Source organism: Pseudorasbora parva, chromosome 13 (assembly GCF_024679245.1).
Source record: "Pseudorasbora parva isolate DD20220531a chromosome 13, ASM2467924v1, whole genome shotgun sequence".
Lineage (NCBI taxonomy): Eukaryota > Metazoa > Chordata > Actinopteri > Cypriniformes > Gobionidae > Pseudorasbora > Pseudorasbora parva.
In genome coordinates, this window is record NC_090184.1 from 13,144,773 (window position 1) to 13,163,622 (window position 18,850).

An 18,850-nucleotide genomic window follows, 5' to 3' on the forward strand; every position below is an offset into this window, starting at 1 on the left:
CTTCCCTCCCAACCTCGGAAAGGACCGCCGGACATGCAGGACATTTGAACACGCAGGAACAAACGCACACACGCGAGAAGCCACAACTAGAGCAAGTATTATCTTCCAAATTCAACTGCTGTAAAGAGGGTGTGTTATTTTCCCGTTGGGATAAATTAACTCCGTGAAGGTCGTATCTGGGGAATTGAAGGAAAGTTGGTTCTCACCCTCCCCCACTCTCTTTGTCTCTCTCTCTCTCTCTCACTCTCTTTGTCTCTCTCTCTCTCTTTTATCTCTCTCTAATTTCAGTCTATTCATTATTCTCTTTTATGTATTCTTTCGTTAATATCTATACTTCTACTCTCGTGATGCATATTTAGTATGTACTTTCTGTGTGAATTGTAGTGTTATTTTTTTAGTCTGTGTTTATTAAACCTTTAAAAGACATTTAATGAGTTGAATCTGTTATTCTGCCACATACACAAAGTCAATGAAACTTGCGATCTAAACGTTACCTAACTGCTTATGCTACTATGTTAGTAAAGTAAACTGTATGACCATTTGAAATATTGAACTTGTCCTGATCAGTAAAGTTAATGTTTCTCATGCGCTCGTAAAGCAGTAATCCATTATTGAGAATTGATTTGAAAAGTCTATAACTAATTTGCAGGACAAACTTAGTAGGATAATTTCAAGCAATTTCATAAAGGGTTACTTGTATTTAATTAAACAATTTTCCCTATCGGAAAATTTTAATACGTAATGAACAACTGGCAAATCATATTCATAAATTCATGAATATTGAATATTAAATCCCTTTTGAGTTAATTATTCCCCGAGACATTAAACTCATAAGCTCGTTGTTGTTACAACAGAAAATGTATTTTTGTCTCATGGGGATGAAAGACTATAATTCCCAGAATGCTTCGCTGCCCTATGAGGCCACTCCCAAAGCCACCACTACTGAATCACTTTTACTTTCCCACCATCACGTTCATCTTCATAAAATCAGTTCAGTTAGAGAACAGACTCTACAATTAAAAACTGAAAGTCTCTGTTCAATATATTGTGATTTAGCCGCTGAGGAAGTTTCAGCACAAGTGACAGCAGGTGTCAGATTACACACATCGTGATGAGCTAAATAAGCTCTCGTGATGAGATCTGAGTTAAACGCGTCCGCGCTCACGGCAGTAGTTCTCTGCGCGTGTTCAGTCTGGGGCTTTTTCAGTTCATGCCTTTGGAGGATAAACTTTCATAGGAATTAACATGAGAAAATAAAATACTCACTTTGCTCCGCTGGCCGCACCGTTTCCATGAATGCCTGAGCCGAGCTGTGAGTGTGACCCCATCCCCCATATGCGAGTTGAAAAAATGCGGAAATAGCTCCCTCTGCTGGCTGTAGTCTTTAGCGTCTGGCCAAACATTTTACCGATGACGCAAATCGTCGATATTTGCATCACCAGAGTAATTTTTCCAGAAATAAAATGCATAAATCTCTCATCTCAGGGGGATATGAGAGGGGGGAGCACGATCATTCGAATATACTCCAGGGTTTCTACTGATAGAAAGCCATTTGTTAATCGCTGAAGTAACCCTTTAAATACCGAAAGCACTCTTTGTTTATTGCTGGTAATATGTTTTTGTTTCTCTTTACTATTTAGCATACTATCTTTTATGTTTTGAAGTTATAGCTATTAGTTTATATTAGGGCTGTCAAAATTAACGTGTCAGTATAGTTTTATGTATTAACCAAATTCATTTTAATGGCACTAATTTTATAAATTTTTATTAATGTTTTCTGTCTATCCTAGCCCGTAGTAGGAGAAATCGAAAGCAGCCAAAGACATTAAGAAAACAAGTGACGTTATATAGCCTACATAAGCTACTATTTTTCTGTTTAACTTTTATTAGACTCCAGGTCGAAATAAAAGAAAAGGGCGTTTTTACACTGAGCACATTTGCTGCAGTCCATGTCCGAGCGTGATAGTTTTCGTTTTCCTCCGCAGCGCTGGTCAACTATTCTGTTGAACCCTGGTGGATTTACATGCATCTTACATAATCACAAACATACACAGGGTATGATAGAAAACAGAACACGGGTCAATATATTGGATGGAGGGGGCTTTTGTTGCATGCTTGTAAAGGGACTCTGAGGAGATTGCATGCACTATGCGCAAAAACTGCAAGTTCGATTTCGCTCTTATCCGAGGTAAATCATTAACACCATCACCACTTTCTTGTTTTATTAAACTATTACAATCGGCTTATACGAATGCATTACTTTTCTGAACCAGAGCGCTCCCGAGTCTGTGTTTCTCACACTGTTCAAGTGAATTGCGGCACAGTTCGAGTTCAACCTTCTCCAGGATTTGGTCTCGGGTTCGGTACCCTGGTACTCTCTTTTCCAGCACTTTAGACAGTTGCTCCTCTGTGTTTAAAGAAGATTAAATGGTAAATGGACTGCATTTATATAGCGCTTTTTAACAGACCTATGGCCATCCAAAGCGCTTTACATATTGCCCCACATTCACCCATTCACACACAGACGGCGGTGTCAGCCATCCAAGGCGCCATCCAGCTCGTCGGGAGCAGCTGGGGTTAGGTGTCTTGCTCGACACTTGGTCAGGTGGAACCGGAGATCGAACCACCAAACTTCCGGTTTTATCCAACCTAAATGAACCACTGAGCCCTGAAGAAATGAAAGAAAACAGTCCAACGCCTTGGTACAACGAGCACACCCAGGCCCTTACAACAGAAGCCAGAAAAATGGAGCGCAGCTAGAAGAAAACAAAACTGGAAGTTTTTCAGATTTCGTGGAAAGAGAGCACTATTGCATACAGAAAGGCTGTAAAACTATAAGATCTGCTTATTTCTCAACTCTCTAAGAAAAAAAAATGGCTAAATTAACAAGAAAAAAAGCTTCAACTTTAGATGTTTGCAAACAGCACAGCAGCTTTATAAACTTCTTTACATGCAAGATTGATAATATTAGGAAGAATATTATAATTATGCAACTATCTACTATCGCATCAACAGTGCATTGCAGTGTCACTGAGAAAAAAATTACACTCATTCACTGTGCGGAGCAAGAATTTGCTAAACTCGTTAAATCATCTAAATCAACAACATGTATGCTCAACCCTATACCAACTAGGCTATTGAAAGAGATGCCAGAGGTCATAGATCCTCTTCTTAATATCATTAATTCATCTTTGTCATTAGGATATGTACCGAAAACCTTTTTTATTTTTTATTTGGAGTGCAAAACTTACAACAGAGTAAACACAGAACACAACAACAAAACAAAAAACAATAAAATAAAGAATTTTTTTTACGTTAGCTATAATTAAACCACTTAATAAAAAACGCAAATTGATCCTAGAGAATTAGTGAATTACAGGCCAACCTCAAATCTACCCTTTCTTTCAAACATACTAGAAAAGGCAGTGTCTTCACAGCTATGTTCATTTTTAGAAAGAAATTATATCTGTGAGGATTTCCAGTCAGTATTTACACCGTATCATAGTACTGAACTGCTCTCATCAGTTACAAATTATTTGCTTTTAATCATCTGGTTGTGGCTTTATCTATCTACTAGTGTTACTCGATCTTAGTGCTGCATTCGATACTATCGACCACAATATTCTTCTAAATAGACTCGAAAAATGTTGGCGCATTAGTGGAATTGCATTGGCATGGTTATAATCATACTTATCTGACCCCCATTAGTTTGTAACAGTAAATGAAGAGATGTCACGCTGATAACAAGTTTGGAGTAACGCAAGGCTCATTGCTAGGACCTATACTGGTCAGCTAAACAAATGTATTTAAACACACACCATAGATCGCATGCTCCATTGATAAATTAACTAACGTTATACACGATCGTGTTGTTTACTGATGTTTACTTACGCGACGATAGCCAACAACAGACATTTGAAGCAGTTTTATTCACCGCCTGTTTCCAAAGCAGGACCGTGAACCTTTATCGTTGGGACCGCTCCGTCAAAAACACACTTCTTTGGTAAGTTAACTGTTGATTTTGTGAAGTCCTGACAGCAAAGACCGTGGAGATCCACTTTTGCGACCGAAGCGTATGTTGTTACGCTTCCCGTCATTTCTGCGTTCAAATCCGTTCAAATGCAGCGCTGCCTTCCCGGAATGCTGTGCTGAAGCGTTGAAGTCGCTTGATGTCACCCATAGGAATAAAGTGGAGCGCGGCGCGACAGACGTGTTGCACGGACTAGTGGATCTGCTGCACCTTGAGAGCAGTGTTTATGGGCGGTGTGCATCTAGTCACGCACGCGCACCCTTCCGGGAGAAGAGCCCGTACGGCCCATACAAGGACCTTCCGCTCTATCGACGTCAGGCGGACCCATACTCGAAAAAAGCTCTCAGAAACTTGTGAGAAAACTTTGTCTATGTTTAGGATGGGAATCCAAGTCTTTAACAGTGTAAAAAGCTCAGTATGCATGAAACAGCATCCCCCCCCCCCTCCCCCCTTTAAGAAATCATGTTCATTTCAAATACTTGTATCACTGACAACAGTAGTCCGGCCAGGACATTGTCACTTAAAAGTTGTTGTTGCAGCCCTCAACTGATGTTAATGTTGACATGTTGTGTTTTGGCCTGAAGCGACACCTTCCACCTATCTACCAATCATGAAGTCAGTAGTGGCCCCGGGTTGCCAGATCTGCTCTAGTTACCACAGCTGCAGCTCAAGCCTGCAGTCTCCCTCTCATTTACTGAAGCTTTCGCGCCTCGATCGCCCCCCGGTGACTGGTCCCAGTATAGCCGCCCCTCTGTGTTTTCTAATGGACACGAGGCAAACTAAATAATAAAATTACACTTCAAATATTTTTTCTCCAAAGTTAGTTTATGTCACTGAAGGTTATCATCACAATGATTTCATTTCAAGTGTTCGTTTTTAAAATAAGTTTAATTTGAGTTAGTTATTTGATGCTATAAAAACGGGGGTGTGACGTCATGATTGACAGCTGAGACTGACGGCTTCTCTGAGTGAAGTTGTCACTAAAGCACTAACTGACTTTTTTCAAAAATTTTGGGAGCAGATTGGAGCTTTAGCTTTAATTTCTACATTTCCATAACTGTTTATTTCACACCAACATAATTAACTGTTCTGCATCTGCGAGAGCATGGGCGGGCTTTTGATATCGCAGCTGTACTTCTTGCTCTACTTCCTGCTCTACTTCCTGCGCTCTACTGCGCAACTCCGGTCCCGAAATCGCTACTGCGCAGACTCGGTCCCAAGATGTCTGCGCCGTGCAGGGCGCCTAAAAGCTTCAAATCTGCCAAGCGGAAACAGATGATGTCGAGTCGTCCTTATTTTTTTTTACGGCCTATGCTGCAGCTACAAACATTCCTGCTGCTCCTGTAGCCAATCTGGCAACCTCGAGGGGGAGGGGATACAACAATCTACAGACATTTGAAAGTGATTGCAGTACCAGTTTTCGTCACAATCTTACATACACCTTTAAGAGAATTAGCTAAAAGTTTATTTTAGACTAAAAGTCTGTAAAATAAAATGACATGACAATGATGTTTAAAATCAATACTTTACCAAGTCCAAAAGCAGGCCAGCTACACCATCTTAGATAGCTATAACTTTCTGGAAGTTGCCATAAATCATGTTGTCACATGAGGTTTCATAACGTGTTTGTCTCAATTTGCTGCCTGTCATTTTCAGTCCATCCTCCAAAACAGATCCTTGCGCTTCATCTCAGAGAGAAACACTTATCTCAGTTCAGCAAAAACACATGACCAGCAAGCTGCTGTGAAAGATAAGAGAGGATATAGTGTGACCTGCTCACTCTCTATTTCTTACACACAGTCAGGAGACATTCTGTATGCCTAATCAGTTTCATAGAAATACATTTATAAATACAACATACAGTTTTTTTTATACCTGCATCTCACTTTTATACCAAACGCATTACCCTGTCAATAAATTCTCTGTAGCAGGTGATGGCCACAGACACAGCAGCTTTCATTTAACCGAGGAGCGTGCACTCTTATGAACTCTTATGAAACATAAAACTTTTATTCTCAATAACAAAACCATAACTTTCCTAAACACCTGTTTACCTGTAAATTTTCATGATTTATCATAATATTTGGAGTCTTAGATTTGGCAAAGAAAGCACACAATGGCTGCTCCAATCACTCTGAAGAGTAATTTGTGAAATATGCACAAACACTGCACAACTCAAAGATGTGCGCTGTACAGTACTAAAAATATAATAATAGACTTCTTAAAGGGGTCATATAATGTCATTTTTATACAAGTTAATATGATTCTTTAGTGTCTAAATGAAAACTTTGTAATATACTTTAATTAAAAATTCTCATTAATATTGTAAGAAAACACTAATTTTACCTGGTCAAAAACAGCTCTGTTTTCACCAAGCCATTTCAGTGCATACAGCTTTAAATTATGAATGACCCTGCCCCTCTGTTCTGTCACAGCCGGTGGAAAATAGGAACCGGCTGTAAAACAGAGCAGGACCGAGTGTTGTGGAGCTGATCACGGCCGCTGGAGTGATTGTTATACAAGAACACGGCTCGCAAGTACCGGGACTTTTATTATGACGAAACGAGACACAGTCGCCAGGCGCGCGCACTTCCGCCTTTTCCGGTCATGACTATAAGGTAAAGCCAGCAGCTCTGTTTATCATATTAGATGCATTTAAGTGTGTTTAAAATTATGTTATGACGTTACTCTGTGCGTTATGACGTACTCTGTGCTGATGTGACATAAGAGAAAAGCGCTTCTGCAGAATAAAACCGAGGGTAACGCAGATATGACGCGATTGACAGGCGACTCGCTCAAAAGCTATGCAAAAACGTCCCGATCCTTAGTTAATAGGGCTGCACGTTTTCAAGTTTTTCTTGAAACCGAGGCCCTTAGCGGTTAATACTCGGTTAACCATAGTGTGCGTCAGGGTTATTTTTAGCTTATTAATTTGACGACCACCATCTCCGTAGTGAACGCGCCTATATAGAGAAATGCACATCATGGATTACATAATCAGAGAGTAGCCTATTTCTTTTCGTTTTAAATTGTTAAAAGACATTTCAAGTTTCTTAAGATATATTTCATGTCTGCGAAGCGTACACTGAGTTTCGTTAAATTAGGATGAGATGCGCTCCAGTTCACGAGCAATGCGAGTGGCCGCGAGGGCGCCTGCACGATTAGAGCATGTAGTAAAATATGCAGCCGAGAATGATTCACACAGCGTTTGACTCGCGCGGCTGAGCCTCTCCCGGCAGAGAGTTCAAGCATCTGTGGACTCGTTCCTTGCGCTCTGGCCATCTTGCTTTCAGTCCGCGATTAGCTTTTTTGTTTTCTTCATTACAGTTAAAGTAACGTCTGCTTTTCTCTAGTCATTCACAAGTTTCTCACTTCAAACTTTCTTTCTTCTGCTCCGTTATGCACAGCGCGCGTGGCTCGTGCTCTGCTTCTGCCCCTAATGCGACTTATAGTCCAGTGCGACGTATGTTATTTTCCTCTTCATGACGCATATTTTGACTGATGCGACTCATACTCCGGAGCGACTTATAGCCTGAAATGCGGTAAGCACTGCATTGCAATACTTGCATTTTGCCCCGTCACTCTCATTTTTAAAGTGCTCCCACGCTTTCTTTGCCCGCTTCATTGCCCGCTTAGAAAGCTGGTCATGACTTCTTCTTGTGGATATTACAAATGTCTGGGAGCGCTCTGGCGGTCTCTAGGGGTGCAAACATATATTAGCCTACAACTAAATTCAAGGCACGTCATTGACGCCACTTAACCGAGCAAAATGTTTCACTCGGTTACGCAATTTTTAACGGTTAATCGGTCAATCGGTTAACCATGGACACCCCTAGTTAAAATAGCAATTTTCTCACAATTTACAAATAATTGGAAACATTTGGAATATTGTAAGTACTCAACTGAACAAAATATATAACACTGGCCTAGTGCTTTTTAGAAATATTTACTGCAAAAATACTACATAGTGCACCTTTAAGGCTAAACAGGACGTTTCTGAATGGTTGGTTAACGTAATGTCACTTTGATCTATCTTTATGTACTGGCAGGGTAATGTTAGCGTGAATGCTATGTGTTTACTAATGTGTATGTTTGTTCATTGACAGATTGATGTTAAACCTAATGCCAATAAAACCTTTTTTTTCTGTTAATGTCGGTTTGTAAGTGATGTGTAACGTTATCTATGCATTGTAATAACTGTAACAACACAATTTTATTTTGACAGTAACAGACACCATTATAAACCATCTACATAGTTAGCTTAGTGTTACCACGTCTACATTAACTTTAAAACCAGCGTACACAGTTTGTAATAACACAATAACCATAACGTGTTGTTCATTATAAACATGGGATTATGTATTATATTGAGAACGTCACACATAGAAGCATGCCGTAATTTAACGTTACCCTGTAAACTTTAGCTGCAGTTCATCGTGAAGCGTTTCAACTTCTTGTGAAGGGGCAGCATAAACACGAAGAGCTGGTACAGATCTTTATTCAGGAGCAGCTTCTTAGCAAAAACCTGCAGTCTGGTGAGAAATGCTTCGCTGTGACTGCTGTGTTCATTATTACACCCATGAACAGAACACTAGAATCACTTAGACGCCATTCTGCTCAAGCGTATCCACAATGGCGCATATGATGACGAGAGCTTGAGCTCGCTCAGGGCGGGTCTGAGGTGAAACGCTGCTTGTCAAACAACAGTCGTGGGAGGGGCGTCCGACCGTATGATGTCACAAGGTCGAAAGGCTCGATTTGAGACAGGTGAAAACATATAAGGACACTTGATGGATTTTTATCATTATAGGATGGTTGTGTACAGTCACTACCAACACACATTTCAATACAATCAGCTTGCAAAAGTGCATGCACCTTTATATGAAACCTTTAAAAAATACTTAGTTAAGAAAGATTGAGATTAAAAAAATGCTGAAATGAAGCGGTTATTTTGAATGAGCCATATTTTGCCATATTTCTGTTGCCCTTATATCAACACTCATTGATAAAAATTCCCCCAGGGGCCTTTTGGTGCCTTTAACTCCAAACTAAGTAGTTAATCAAAGGCAGAGAAGAATACAGCTACATTGCCATAAATATTGATCAGAAGAAGGTATCTCAGGAGATAGGAAGTGAAGCTAATATTGGATTCAGATGTGCCTTGATGCCTTCCTACCTACCACATAAATGAAGCACTAAGTGCAAATAGCAATAGATGGACCACAACTAGATTCTATTTACACTAAGTGCGAAGGAAGATATTTACAGTTTTTTTATATACTTTGATATTTAAGTGAAATTGCATGCTAAGAGAAAATAATGATTTAATCTATTTATTTCGCAATATGTGTAAATAGTAATTAGAGGCTATATAGTATATCCTTTATTTTGACATAAAATACTTTTGCATTTATTGTTGTACATTAACAGGATGCAATAATAACATAAAGTGTAAATTACTATATTTATTAAAATTATTAAATGGATGCAGCCTCAATGAGACATCAAAAGCCCTCCCCACACCTACCCTAACCCTAACCAATAAATACTTTTATTATTATTTAACATTTTGTCAGGCAATTTGAATTTGAAGAAAATGTTATTAAATTTTATTTTATTATTATTGTAAATATATTGAAAAATGCTTTTTTGATGAGATATGTGATGGGAAATGGAAGAAGAGCGAGCTCGGCAAAGGCGGATTTGAACCTGGGTCAATCGCGTCAAAACCTAGTCCTACGAACTTTACGTTCTTCTGACTACGCCATACACTGAAATGTGTGTGTCTTTTTCAAATCTTGCTGGCCCAACCAGGTATTGGCCCAAGCAGGTATAGATATATATGGAGTTAGTGTGAATAGCACTAGCCAAAAAGGCACACTATTTGCACTTGCGTAAACATTCCACATAAATTATATTCCACACAATTATATTCTCAAAGGTTGTGGTGTGACGTAGGTTTTGTGTGAATTTTGAAAAACTACTCAGCTTATTTTCAATGGAAGTCAATGGAAACCAAAAAAGCACTGGACCCCATTGACTTTCATTGCATTAACAAAAAACAAAGAGACATTCTTCAAAATATCAGAATAAAGAAAGCCATACAGGTTTCCTTAGAGAAAACCTAGCTAAATAAAAGCTCTTTAGCTTTAGTCTGTATTTTACTGTCTGAAACATTACAGGGCTCAATTTTCTAGTCAGACCCGCTCTGGGTTTTTTCTCTTTACTCCCGACTCCCATTCCATCTGCGGTCCCTAAACTCAGGCGTTTACCACCGTACCATTTGACACCAATTTCCACAAGTTGGAACCATCTTCCACCTCTTTATAAGGAATCAATTGTTATAAATTATCAATTAAAGCTGAATCAGGCTGCCAATAATCCAGTCACTAAATGCTCAAATCAGTTCTTAAAATGCTTATTATCACTGAATATTGTAAATAAAACAACTATGAGTAGAATAATGAACTATGCTATATTTTACTTTCACTTATCCATCAACATACCCATATTCCCTTAGTACCCATACCCATAGTCTGCCTCTCTTATTCCTATGCATTCATCCCTGCACAGATCGGATTGCAATGGGGTTGGTCACATTTTAATTAAAATCCTCTAGAAGAGTCCTATGTAATCCCTCCCTGGTTAAGAAGCTTGAAGAGCGAGCACAAAAGACTACACATAAATCTTTGCTTCATTCTGTCCTAAGGCTGTAATCAAATCCATCCGGTGAACTTGTCAAGTGGGCTCATGTCTCTTCAAACAAATCTTAGACTTCATCTAACACTAAACACTGTTTATACTAAACAAGCACACTATTTATGCAATATCCCAGCACCAGATCATGCTTGTTGATAAGTCTAAAGTTTGTACTATTGTCATGACAACCTGTTGCCATGCACCACGGTGGTCGGCAATAATTACACCTTTATGTTTCCCTAGAGTATAACCCTGTAGCTTGATATAAAATTGCTTATGCACCCCGATCCCTGACACATGAATATGTATTTTCACATAAATCATCCTTCAACACCTATGTAATCAGCCTCATAGTAGGAAAAGGGCTTATTGTCTGTGATTGATAGTGGGTTTCAGAGACGTCTTTAATAAGCAGTAAGATGCTGGCTGATGAGTCATCACAGCAGATGGCTGCTTTTGAGCAAACAGATGGCCTGCTACATGTGGTCAATTGATCCATAGATCTCAATTATATCGGCCACATACCTTCATCCTCTCAAAGGTATGGATATATATATAAAGAGAGAGGGATATATAGATATGATTGAATTGCTCAAGCAGATGTCTTCTTAGAAGAGCTTAGGCAGACCTTGAGGTATTAAATTGATTTCAGAATCCTGTTTACTGTATATTGATATACACTATATTGCCAAACGTTTTAGGATGCCTGCCTTTAGATGCAAAATGATGTTTCTTAAAAAACTAAGTTCGGGAGAAGCACGTGCAAATGATCTACCTAATCATGATGTCATTCCAACCAGCTGTCAACAATCAGTAATCATCATGTCTACCAATCAGCTCAAGTAGAGGATCACATAAATAGCCAGTCAACTCACCAATGGTCCTTGACAAAGTTTGCAGCATTCTGGCAGGTCACTTTTTCTACCCACGCTGTCAACATGGCTCCACACGCTGCTTGAAGCTATGCTACAATGCTAAAAAACTTTCCTTACAAATTCCTAAGCTACCTAAAGCCCCTTTTGGCCGATTTTCATCAGCATTCTTTCAAACCAATGGCTCCTCAACATCACGGTAAAAGAATTCCTGTTTTTTCCAAAGTGTAATGTGGTCTTTGCCACAATTCAATCAATGAGGAGTCAATTGTTTGAGCAGCGCTCAGACACTGTAAAGAGTGCACACTGCACAGACTTGCAGCAGGACAGCTACAACAGCTCCTGTCCCAAGAAATAGAAATGTATCTTAAATAACATAGTTCCGGCACGCATCAAGCTTTGTTGTGATCTTGCTGTCTCTGTGTACAACAGACAGAAACTTGTCACACACAAAATGCATTTGCCGTGGTGATAAACAATAAATTTACTCGCTCGCAAAGCGAATGAATGTATCGTGAGGCTAAGTAACTTAAATGTTGACAATACAGCATAATGATTATTTAAGCCATCTTATATTTTGGAGACAGAAACATACATCACATCTTCCTAATTGTGATTAAACTTTTGAATGTGGCGCCGTGTTGCGTTCAGAATATTACAGTTTCAGAGCATTTACAATCAATGTATGGCGCCAAGTTCTTATGAACCAGGACTGTTTTCTTTATTGTGATTATATTGTAATGTTGTATGCTAAATTTAATAAGAGTTGGACCCAAATGGGTCTCTTTCAAAATAAGAGTCCCATTATGGTTTTACAAACATGCTTTTCCATTTTGTTCCATCTAACTTTTTCTCCACCACAGAAGCAGTGATGTTCCATCTTCTCCCATAGGAGCTCAGTTTCTCTGGCTAATTTCTCCTCTGCCATAACAGTGCTATTCTCTCTGCTCCCACAGGAGCTCAGTTTTCTGGCTAATCTTTTTCTCCTCCGCGCCACAGCAGCGCTGTTATCTCTGCTCCCGCAGGAGCTCAGTTTCTCCGGCTATTTTTCTCCTGTGCCACAGCAGTGCTGTTCTTTCTGCTCCCACAGGAGCCCAGTTTCTCTGGCTAATTTCGCCAGTATCCATAACAGTGTGTTTCCTTTTGTTCCCACAGGAGCTCAGTTTCTCTGGCTAATTCCTCCAGTGTCCATAACAGTGTGCTTCCTTCTGCTCCCACAGGAGCCCGGTTTCTCTGGCTAATTTCGCCAGTATCCATAACAGTGTGTTTCCTTTTGTTCCCACAGGAGCTCAGTTTCTCTGGCTAATTCCTCCAGTGTCCATAACAGTGTGCTTCCTTCTGCTCCCACAGGAGCCCGGTTTCTCTGGCTAATTTCGCCAGTATCCATAACAGTGTGTTTCCTTTTGCTCCCACAGGAGCTCAGTTTCTCTGGCTAATTCCTCCAGTGTCCATAACAGTGTGCTTCCTTCTGCTCCCACAGGAGCTCAGTTTTTCGGGCTAACCGTTTTTCCACTGCTCCCACAGGAGCTCAGTTTTTCTGGCTAACCGTTTCTCCACTGCTCCCACAGGAGCTCAGTTTTTCTGGCTAACCGTTTCTCCACTGCTGCAAGCAGTGCAGTTCCCTCTGCTCCCACAGGAGCTCGGTTTCTCTGGCTAACCGTTTCTCCACTGCTCCCACAGGAGCTCAGTTTTTCTGGCTAACCGTTTCTCCACTGCTGCAAGCAGTGCAGTTCCCTCTGCTCCCACAGGAGCTCGGTTTCTCTGGCTAACCGTTTCTCCACTGCCAAAACAGTGTTGTTCTTTATGCTTCCGCAGGAGCTGAAGAAAATTGGTCCTACCCATTGCAATGTTTGAGAATGAAATTTATCCATCTGACGAAGATCCTCTAGAGCATTCCACAGCTGCAAGGAGCACCACAACCCAACAAGACACCGTGACTGAATCTCCAGCAACACAGCGTGGCCGTCGGCCCAGCCGAGCCACATCCCGTACACCGAGACGCAGAGGCTTGCCATCGCCTCCACCTTCAAGACATCCACCATCTCCAGCTTCCTCCTACTCCTCAGTACAACCTACGATTCCAGCAATAGAGAAATGGACCGTACTAGGGCTAAGACAAGTGCTAATCAGTGTCGAGGATAATTTTTCCAGAAGAATTAATAAAGCCAAATTATACCACCTGTACGTGTCACTTCAAGCAGCTTCTCCATCTCCAAAATCCACTCCACCTTCCAAAACTACAAACAGATCAAGGAAACATAAGGATCCGAACTCACGCTCTCAAAAGACCCCTTCTCCCACAGAATTGGTTCTTCCTCGAGCACCAGGCCACTGCAGCAGGCCCTCAGCTAGCCCGGGCCGCGCCCCAGTTCCAGCCACCGCTGCCATCATCGCCGCCACCCAGCCCAACTCATCTCTCTGCTCCGCCGAGCCAGAGACCGTGGGTGTTTTCCAGCATTGCACCCCAGGTTACAATACCAGTTTCCTCTGCCCCAGGCAATCCTTTAAGCGTAAGTACGCTTCCGCCAGCAGCTCAAGCTTTGTATCACAGCCTTTTCCTGTCACTTTTTCTAACCCCTTCCCTTGGCCTGCAGCCCCACCATCAAACTCTAGCGCGAGGCTGCCTCCGCTAGCGGTGCAGGCCCAGCTGCTTTTTGTCCTCCTTAGCTTTCCTCTTTCCCCTTTTTCCCATTCCTTCTTTGTCGGGGACCGATTGAAACGAGAGGTTGCCTCCGCAAGCGGTTTTCGGCCCCTGGTTTTCTATCCGCCTAACACTTTTTCCCAAACTAGTGCTCCATTCACTCTGTTTTCTGCAACACAGATGCCCTTCCCGCCGAATTCTACAGCCTTGGAACTGCCCCCTGTCGCCAGCAACATTAGAGCACAGATCCTCACAGAAATTCAGGCTGTTGGCGCCAGAGGCGGACCCATTCCCATTCCCAACCCCAGTACCAAAGTATTGAGAGCTAATATTCCCATAAACCACCCATTGAGACCCCTCATTGACGCTTCTCTCAATTCCATCCTTCAAGCTATTTCCCCCAGAACCCTTCAATCCTACCTAACTGCATGGAAGTGTTTCAAGTCTTTTCACTCCATATACAAGCTGAATTTTCCAGATTATTCTTCGCTTACCATCACTTCATTCATATCTTATCTCAACAGCACCAAGAACCTCCAAGTCAGCTCCATCAAGGGTTATCTAAGCGGAATTCAATTTTTTCACAAACTTGCTTTTGGTCTGCCCTCTCCAGAAATATCCAATTCACAAACATCCATGCTCATCAAAGGCATCCAAAAGACTCAACCCACCCACCCAGACGCCAGACAACCAATAACTCTAGATATACTTACCAAATGTATCTCCACCCTCCGCCGAGGATACCACTCCACCAATACTGCCCGCACTCTGGATGCAATGTTCATATTGGCTTTCTTCGGTTTTCTCAGAAGCTCAGAAATTACCATCACATCCACCTTCAACCCAAAGCTTCATCCTACAATTTCAGACCTAGCAGTGCTAGATAACGAAACAATCTCTTACTTCATCAAACAAAGCAAGACGGACCAAATGAAAAAAGGGCATTCCATTTACATTTTCAACCTTCCATCACCAATCCAGCCGTATCAATCCCTTTTAGCCTACCTTCATTTCAGAAGTTCGCAGACTAAACTTTTCTCTGAACCACTCTTCACAGACGATGCTAACCGCCCCGTCACACGTTTCTGGTTCCAAAAACACCTCAAGTCTATACTGATTCTATCCGGCATCTCAGCAGACAACTTTTCTAGCCATTCATTCCGCATAGGTGCAGCAACCACAGCTGCTCAAAAAGGTCTCTCCCAGCACCAGATCCAAAAACTTGGTCGCTGGTCGTCAGAGGCTTTCAAGAGCTACATCCGCTCCAATCGCTCCCACATCAAAGAAGCCCAACAGACCCTCATCAGCTAAAATTGTTTCAGCTTCAGCTTTTTTCCATACACTCAATCCTACAGGATCACCACATCCGCTCCATTTCAACATCACCAAATTCACTAAGTGAATCAATAATATTCACTGCCGTAGCAGCATCTCTCCAGTTACTCCCGCAGGAACCCACCTCAAATTTCCACTGCCGCAGCAGTGTTATCTCCTTCGCTCAAACAGAAGCTCAGTTTTTCCATCCAGCCGGCTCTCACTGCCACAGCAGTGTTATCTCCTCCGCTCTAACAGAAGCTCAGTATTCCCCATCCAGCTGGCTGTCACTGCCGCAGCAACGCTATCTCCTCTGCTCTAACAGAAGTTCAGGATTCTCCATCCAGCTGGCTGTCACCGCCGCAGCAGTGTTAACTCCGCTCAAACAGAAGCTCAGGATTCTCCATCCAGCTGGCTCCCACTGCCGCAGCAGTGTTAACTCCTCCGCTCCAATAGAAGCTCAGTATTCCCCATCCAGCTGGCTGTCACCGCCGCAGCAGTGTTAACTCCGCTCAAACAGAAGCTCAGGATTCTCCATCCAGCTGGCTCCCACTGCCGCAGCAGTGTTAACTCCTCCGCTCCAATAGAAGCTCAGTATTCCCCATCCAGCTGGCTGTCACTGCCGCAGCAGTGTTATCTCCTCCGCTCAAACAGAAACTCAGGATTCTCCATCCAGCTGGCTCTCACTGCCGCAGCAGTGTTACCTCCTCCCCTCTAAAAGAAGCTCAGGATTCTCCATCCAGCTGGCTGTCACTGCCACAGCAGTGTTATCTCCTCCGCTCCAATAGAAGCTCCGTATTCCCCATCCAGCGGGCTCTCACTGCCGCAGCAGTGTTATCTCCTCCGCTCCAATAGAATCTCAGTATTCCCCCATCCAGCTGGCTCTCACGGCCGCAGCAGTATCTCCTCAGTTCTAACAGAAGCTAAGCTTTCCATCCAGCTGGTTCTCACTGCCGCAGCAACGTTATCTCCTCCGCTCTAACAAAAGCTCCGTATTCTCCATCCAGCTGGCTGTCACTGCCGCAGCAGTGTTATCTCCTCCGCTCTAACAGAAGCTCCGTATTCTCCATCCAGCCGGCTGTCACTGCCGCAGCAGTGTTATCTCCTCCGCTCCAATAGAATCTCAGGATTCCCCATCCAGCTGGCTCTCACTGCCGCAGCAGTATCTCCTCCGTTCAAACAGAAGCTAAGCTTTTCCATCCAGCTGGTTCTCACTGCCGCAGCAGTGTTATCTCATTCGCTCCAGCAGAAGCCCAGTTTCTCCAACCGACTTTTACTGCAAACAGTGTCATCTCCTCCGCTCCAACAGAAGCCAGTTCCTCCACCCAAAGCCTCCACTACCACAGCAGTGATACCGCCTCAGCTCCCGCAAGAGTTCCGTTTTTCCATTCAACTTGCTCGTACTACCGCAGCAGTGATCTCCATATTTCCGCAGGAGTTGAGGTTCTACTTCCAACCCGGGGGTTTCAAAAAACAAGTTAAAACGGCTCGTCCCCACGGCTGCAGCAGTATCGACAACTCCGCTCTCGCAAAGCCCGATACTCCACCGAAACTCGTTTCAATACCACAGCAATGTCGCCATCTCCTTTCCCACAGGAGCCCAATCGTCCATACAAATGGTTCGTTTGGATAGTTGGAAAGCAAGTTGAAACGTTTCGTATCTTTGCTGCAGCAGTTACAGTCAATTCCGCTCCCGCAGGAGCTCTGATACGCCCTTCCAAAACCCGTTCCACTGTCTCAGCAGTCTCACCGTTCCCTTACAGAGAGCCTAATTCTCTGTACAACTGGGTCTTCGGATAGTTTGGGAAAGCAGATTCAAAGGGCTCATCTCCACTGCCAGCAGTATCACCAACCTCACTCCTGCAGGAGTTCTGTTCCTCCATCCAAACTAGTCCCACCACCACAGCAGTGTCATCATCTTCAACTCCTACAGGAGCCTAATTCTCTGTACAGCCAGCCCATTGGATATGTTCGAAAGCATGCTGAAACAGCTCGTCTCCACTGCCACAGCACTGCTATCTCCTCCCGCCTACAAGCAACCACCCCCAGCTGACTACCAACGAGTTTCACCCGTCTGATACCACGACCACCAAAACCTCAGAAAATAATGATCAAAGATCTCCCGATCCAGTAACTAACCCCCCTTCGATCGGCACAGCACCAGTTCATGCTCTGCAACTTTTGGGGGGCATCAACATCATTTACTGGCTGCTGTCCTATGCTAGTAGCAATTTTTTGGGGGAGTACTCTGGGTTCGGGCCAAATACCGAGCTCGGAGCCCTCTCCTCGGACAGCACGCCAAATACGCATACTATTTATTCTATCTGAATTATTTGTAAGTGTGAACTCGTGAAATGATGTTTCTTAAAAAACTAAGTTCGGGAGAAGCACGTGCAAATGATCTACCTAATCATGATGTCATTCCAACCAGCTGTCAACAATCAGTAATCATCATGTCTACCAATCAGCTCAAGTAGAGGATCACATAAATAGCCAGTCAACTCACCAATGGTCCTTGACAAAGTTTGCAGCATCCCTCCACCACCCCTTCTACCTCACACGCACCTGGTTAACTTTCCTAACCAGAGATACGGGGGGAGTACTCTGGGTTCGGGCCAAATACCGAGCTCGGAGCCCTCTCCTCGGACAGCACGCCAAATACGCATACTATTTATTCTATCTGAATTATTTGTAAGTGTGAACTCGTGAATTGACTTTAATGACATTACATTCTTAATCCATAGGTTTTAATATGGAGTTGGCCCCCCCTTTGCAGTTATAACAGCTTCAACTCTTCTGGGAAGACTTTCCACAAGGTTTAAGGAGTGTGTTTATGGGATTTTTTGACCATTCTTCTAAAATGCAAGTGAGGTCAGACACATGTTGTAGGAGAGCCTGGCTCGCAGTCTCTGCTCTGATTCATCAAAAAGGCATTCTATCCAGTTGAGGTGCAGGCCAGTAAAGTTCCTCCACGACAAACTCGTTCCTCCATATCTTTATGGACCTTGCTTTGTTGAAACAGAAAGGGGCCATCCCTAAACTGTTGTCCAAAATGTCATTCCTTTTACCGGAACTAAGAGGCTAAGTTCAACTCCTGAAAAACAACCCCACTCCATAATCCCCCGTCCACCAAACTTTACACATGGCACAATGCAGTCAGGCAAGCACTGTTCTCCTGGCAACCAGCAAAACCAGACTTGTCCATCAGATTGCCAGACAGAAAAGCGTGTTTCATCACTCCAGAGAACATGTCTCCTCTATAGAGTCCAGTGAGGCTAAGTTATCACAGCACAT

At 42.7% G+C, this 18,850-nt stretch overlaps 2 protein-coding genes across 16 annotated transcripts in view; one reads left to right on the plus strand and one right to left on the minus strand.

Moving 5' to 3' along the window:
• The window catches only part of LOC137038544 (dematin-like), a 75,165-nt gene that overhangs the window by 49,565 nt on the left and 6,750 nt on the right, over window positions 1-18,850 (minus strand). For 2 of the 15 annotated variants that reach the window (XR_010897504.1, XR_010897506.1), the window contains exon 1: window positions 5,561-5,688. The exons of 12 other annotated variants lie outside the window; for them this stretch is intronic. The gene's annotated coding sequence lies outside the window, so the exon portion shown is untranslated. Of the gene's footprint in view, window positions 1-5,560; window positions 5,689-18,850 lie in introns of those variants that run through there. One more of the 15 variants, XR_010897498.1, reaches the window with a different exon arrangement.
• LOC137038540 (uncharacterized) lies at window positions 13,310-16,280 on the plus strand. The gene has a single exon (XM_067413192.1). The coding sequence runs from the start codon at window positions 13,448-13,450 to the stop codon at window positions 15,551-15,553; it is 2,106 nt and encodes a 701-aa protein (XP_067269293.1). The 5' UTR covers window positions 13,310-13,447; the 3' UTR covers window positions 15,554-16,280.

What these genes read in the sequence shown, in the direction of transcription:
- LOC137038540 (XM_067413192.1), top strand. Translation starts at nt 13,448, where the DNA reads ATGTTTGAGAATGAAATTTATCCATCTGACGAAGATCCTCTAGAGCAT.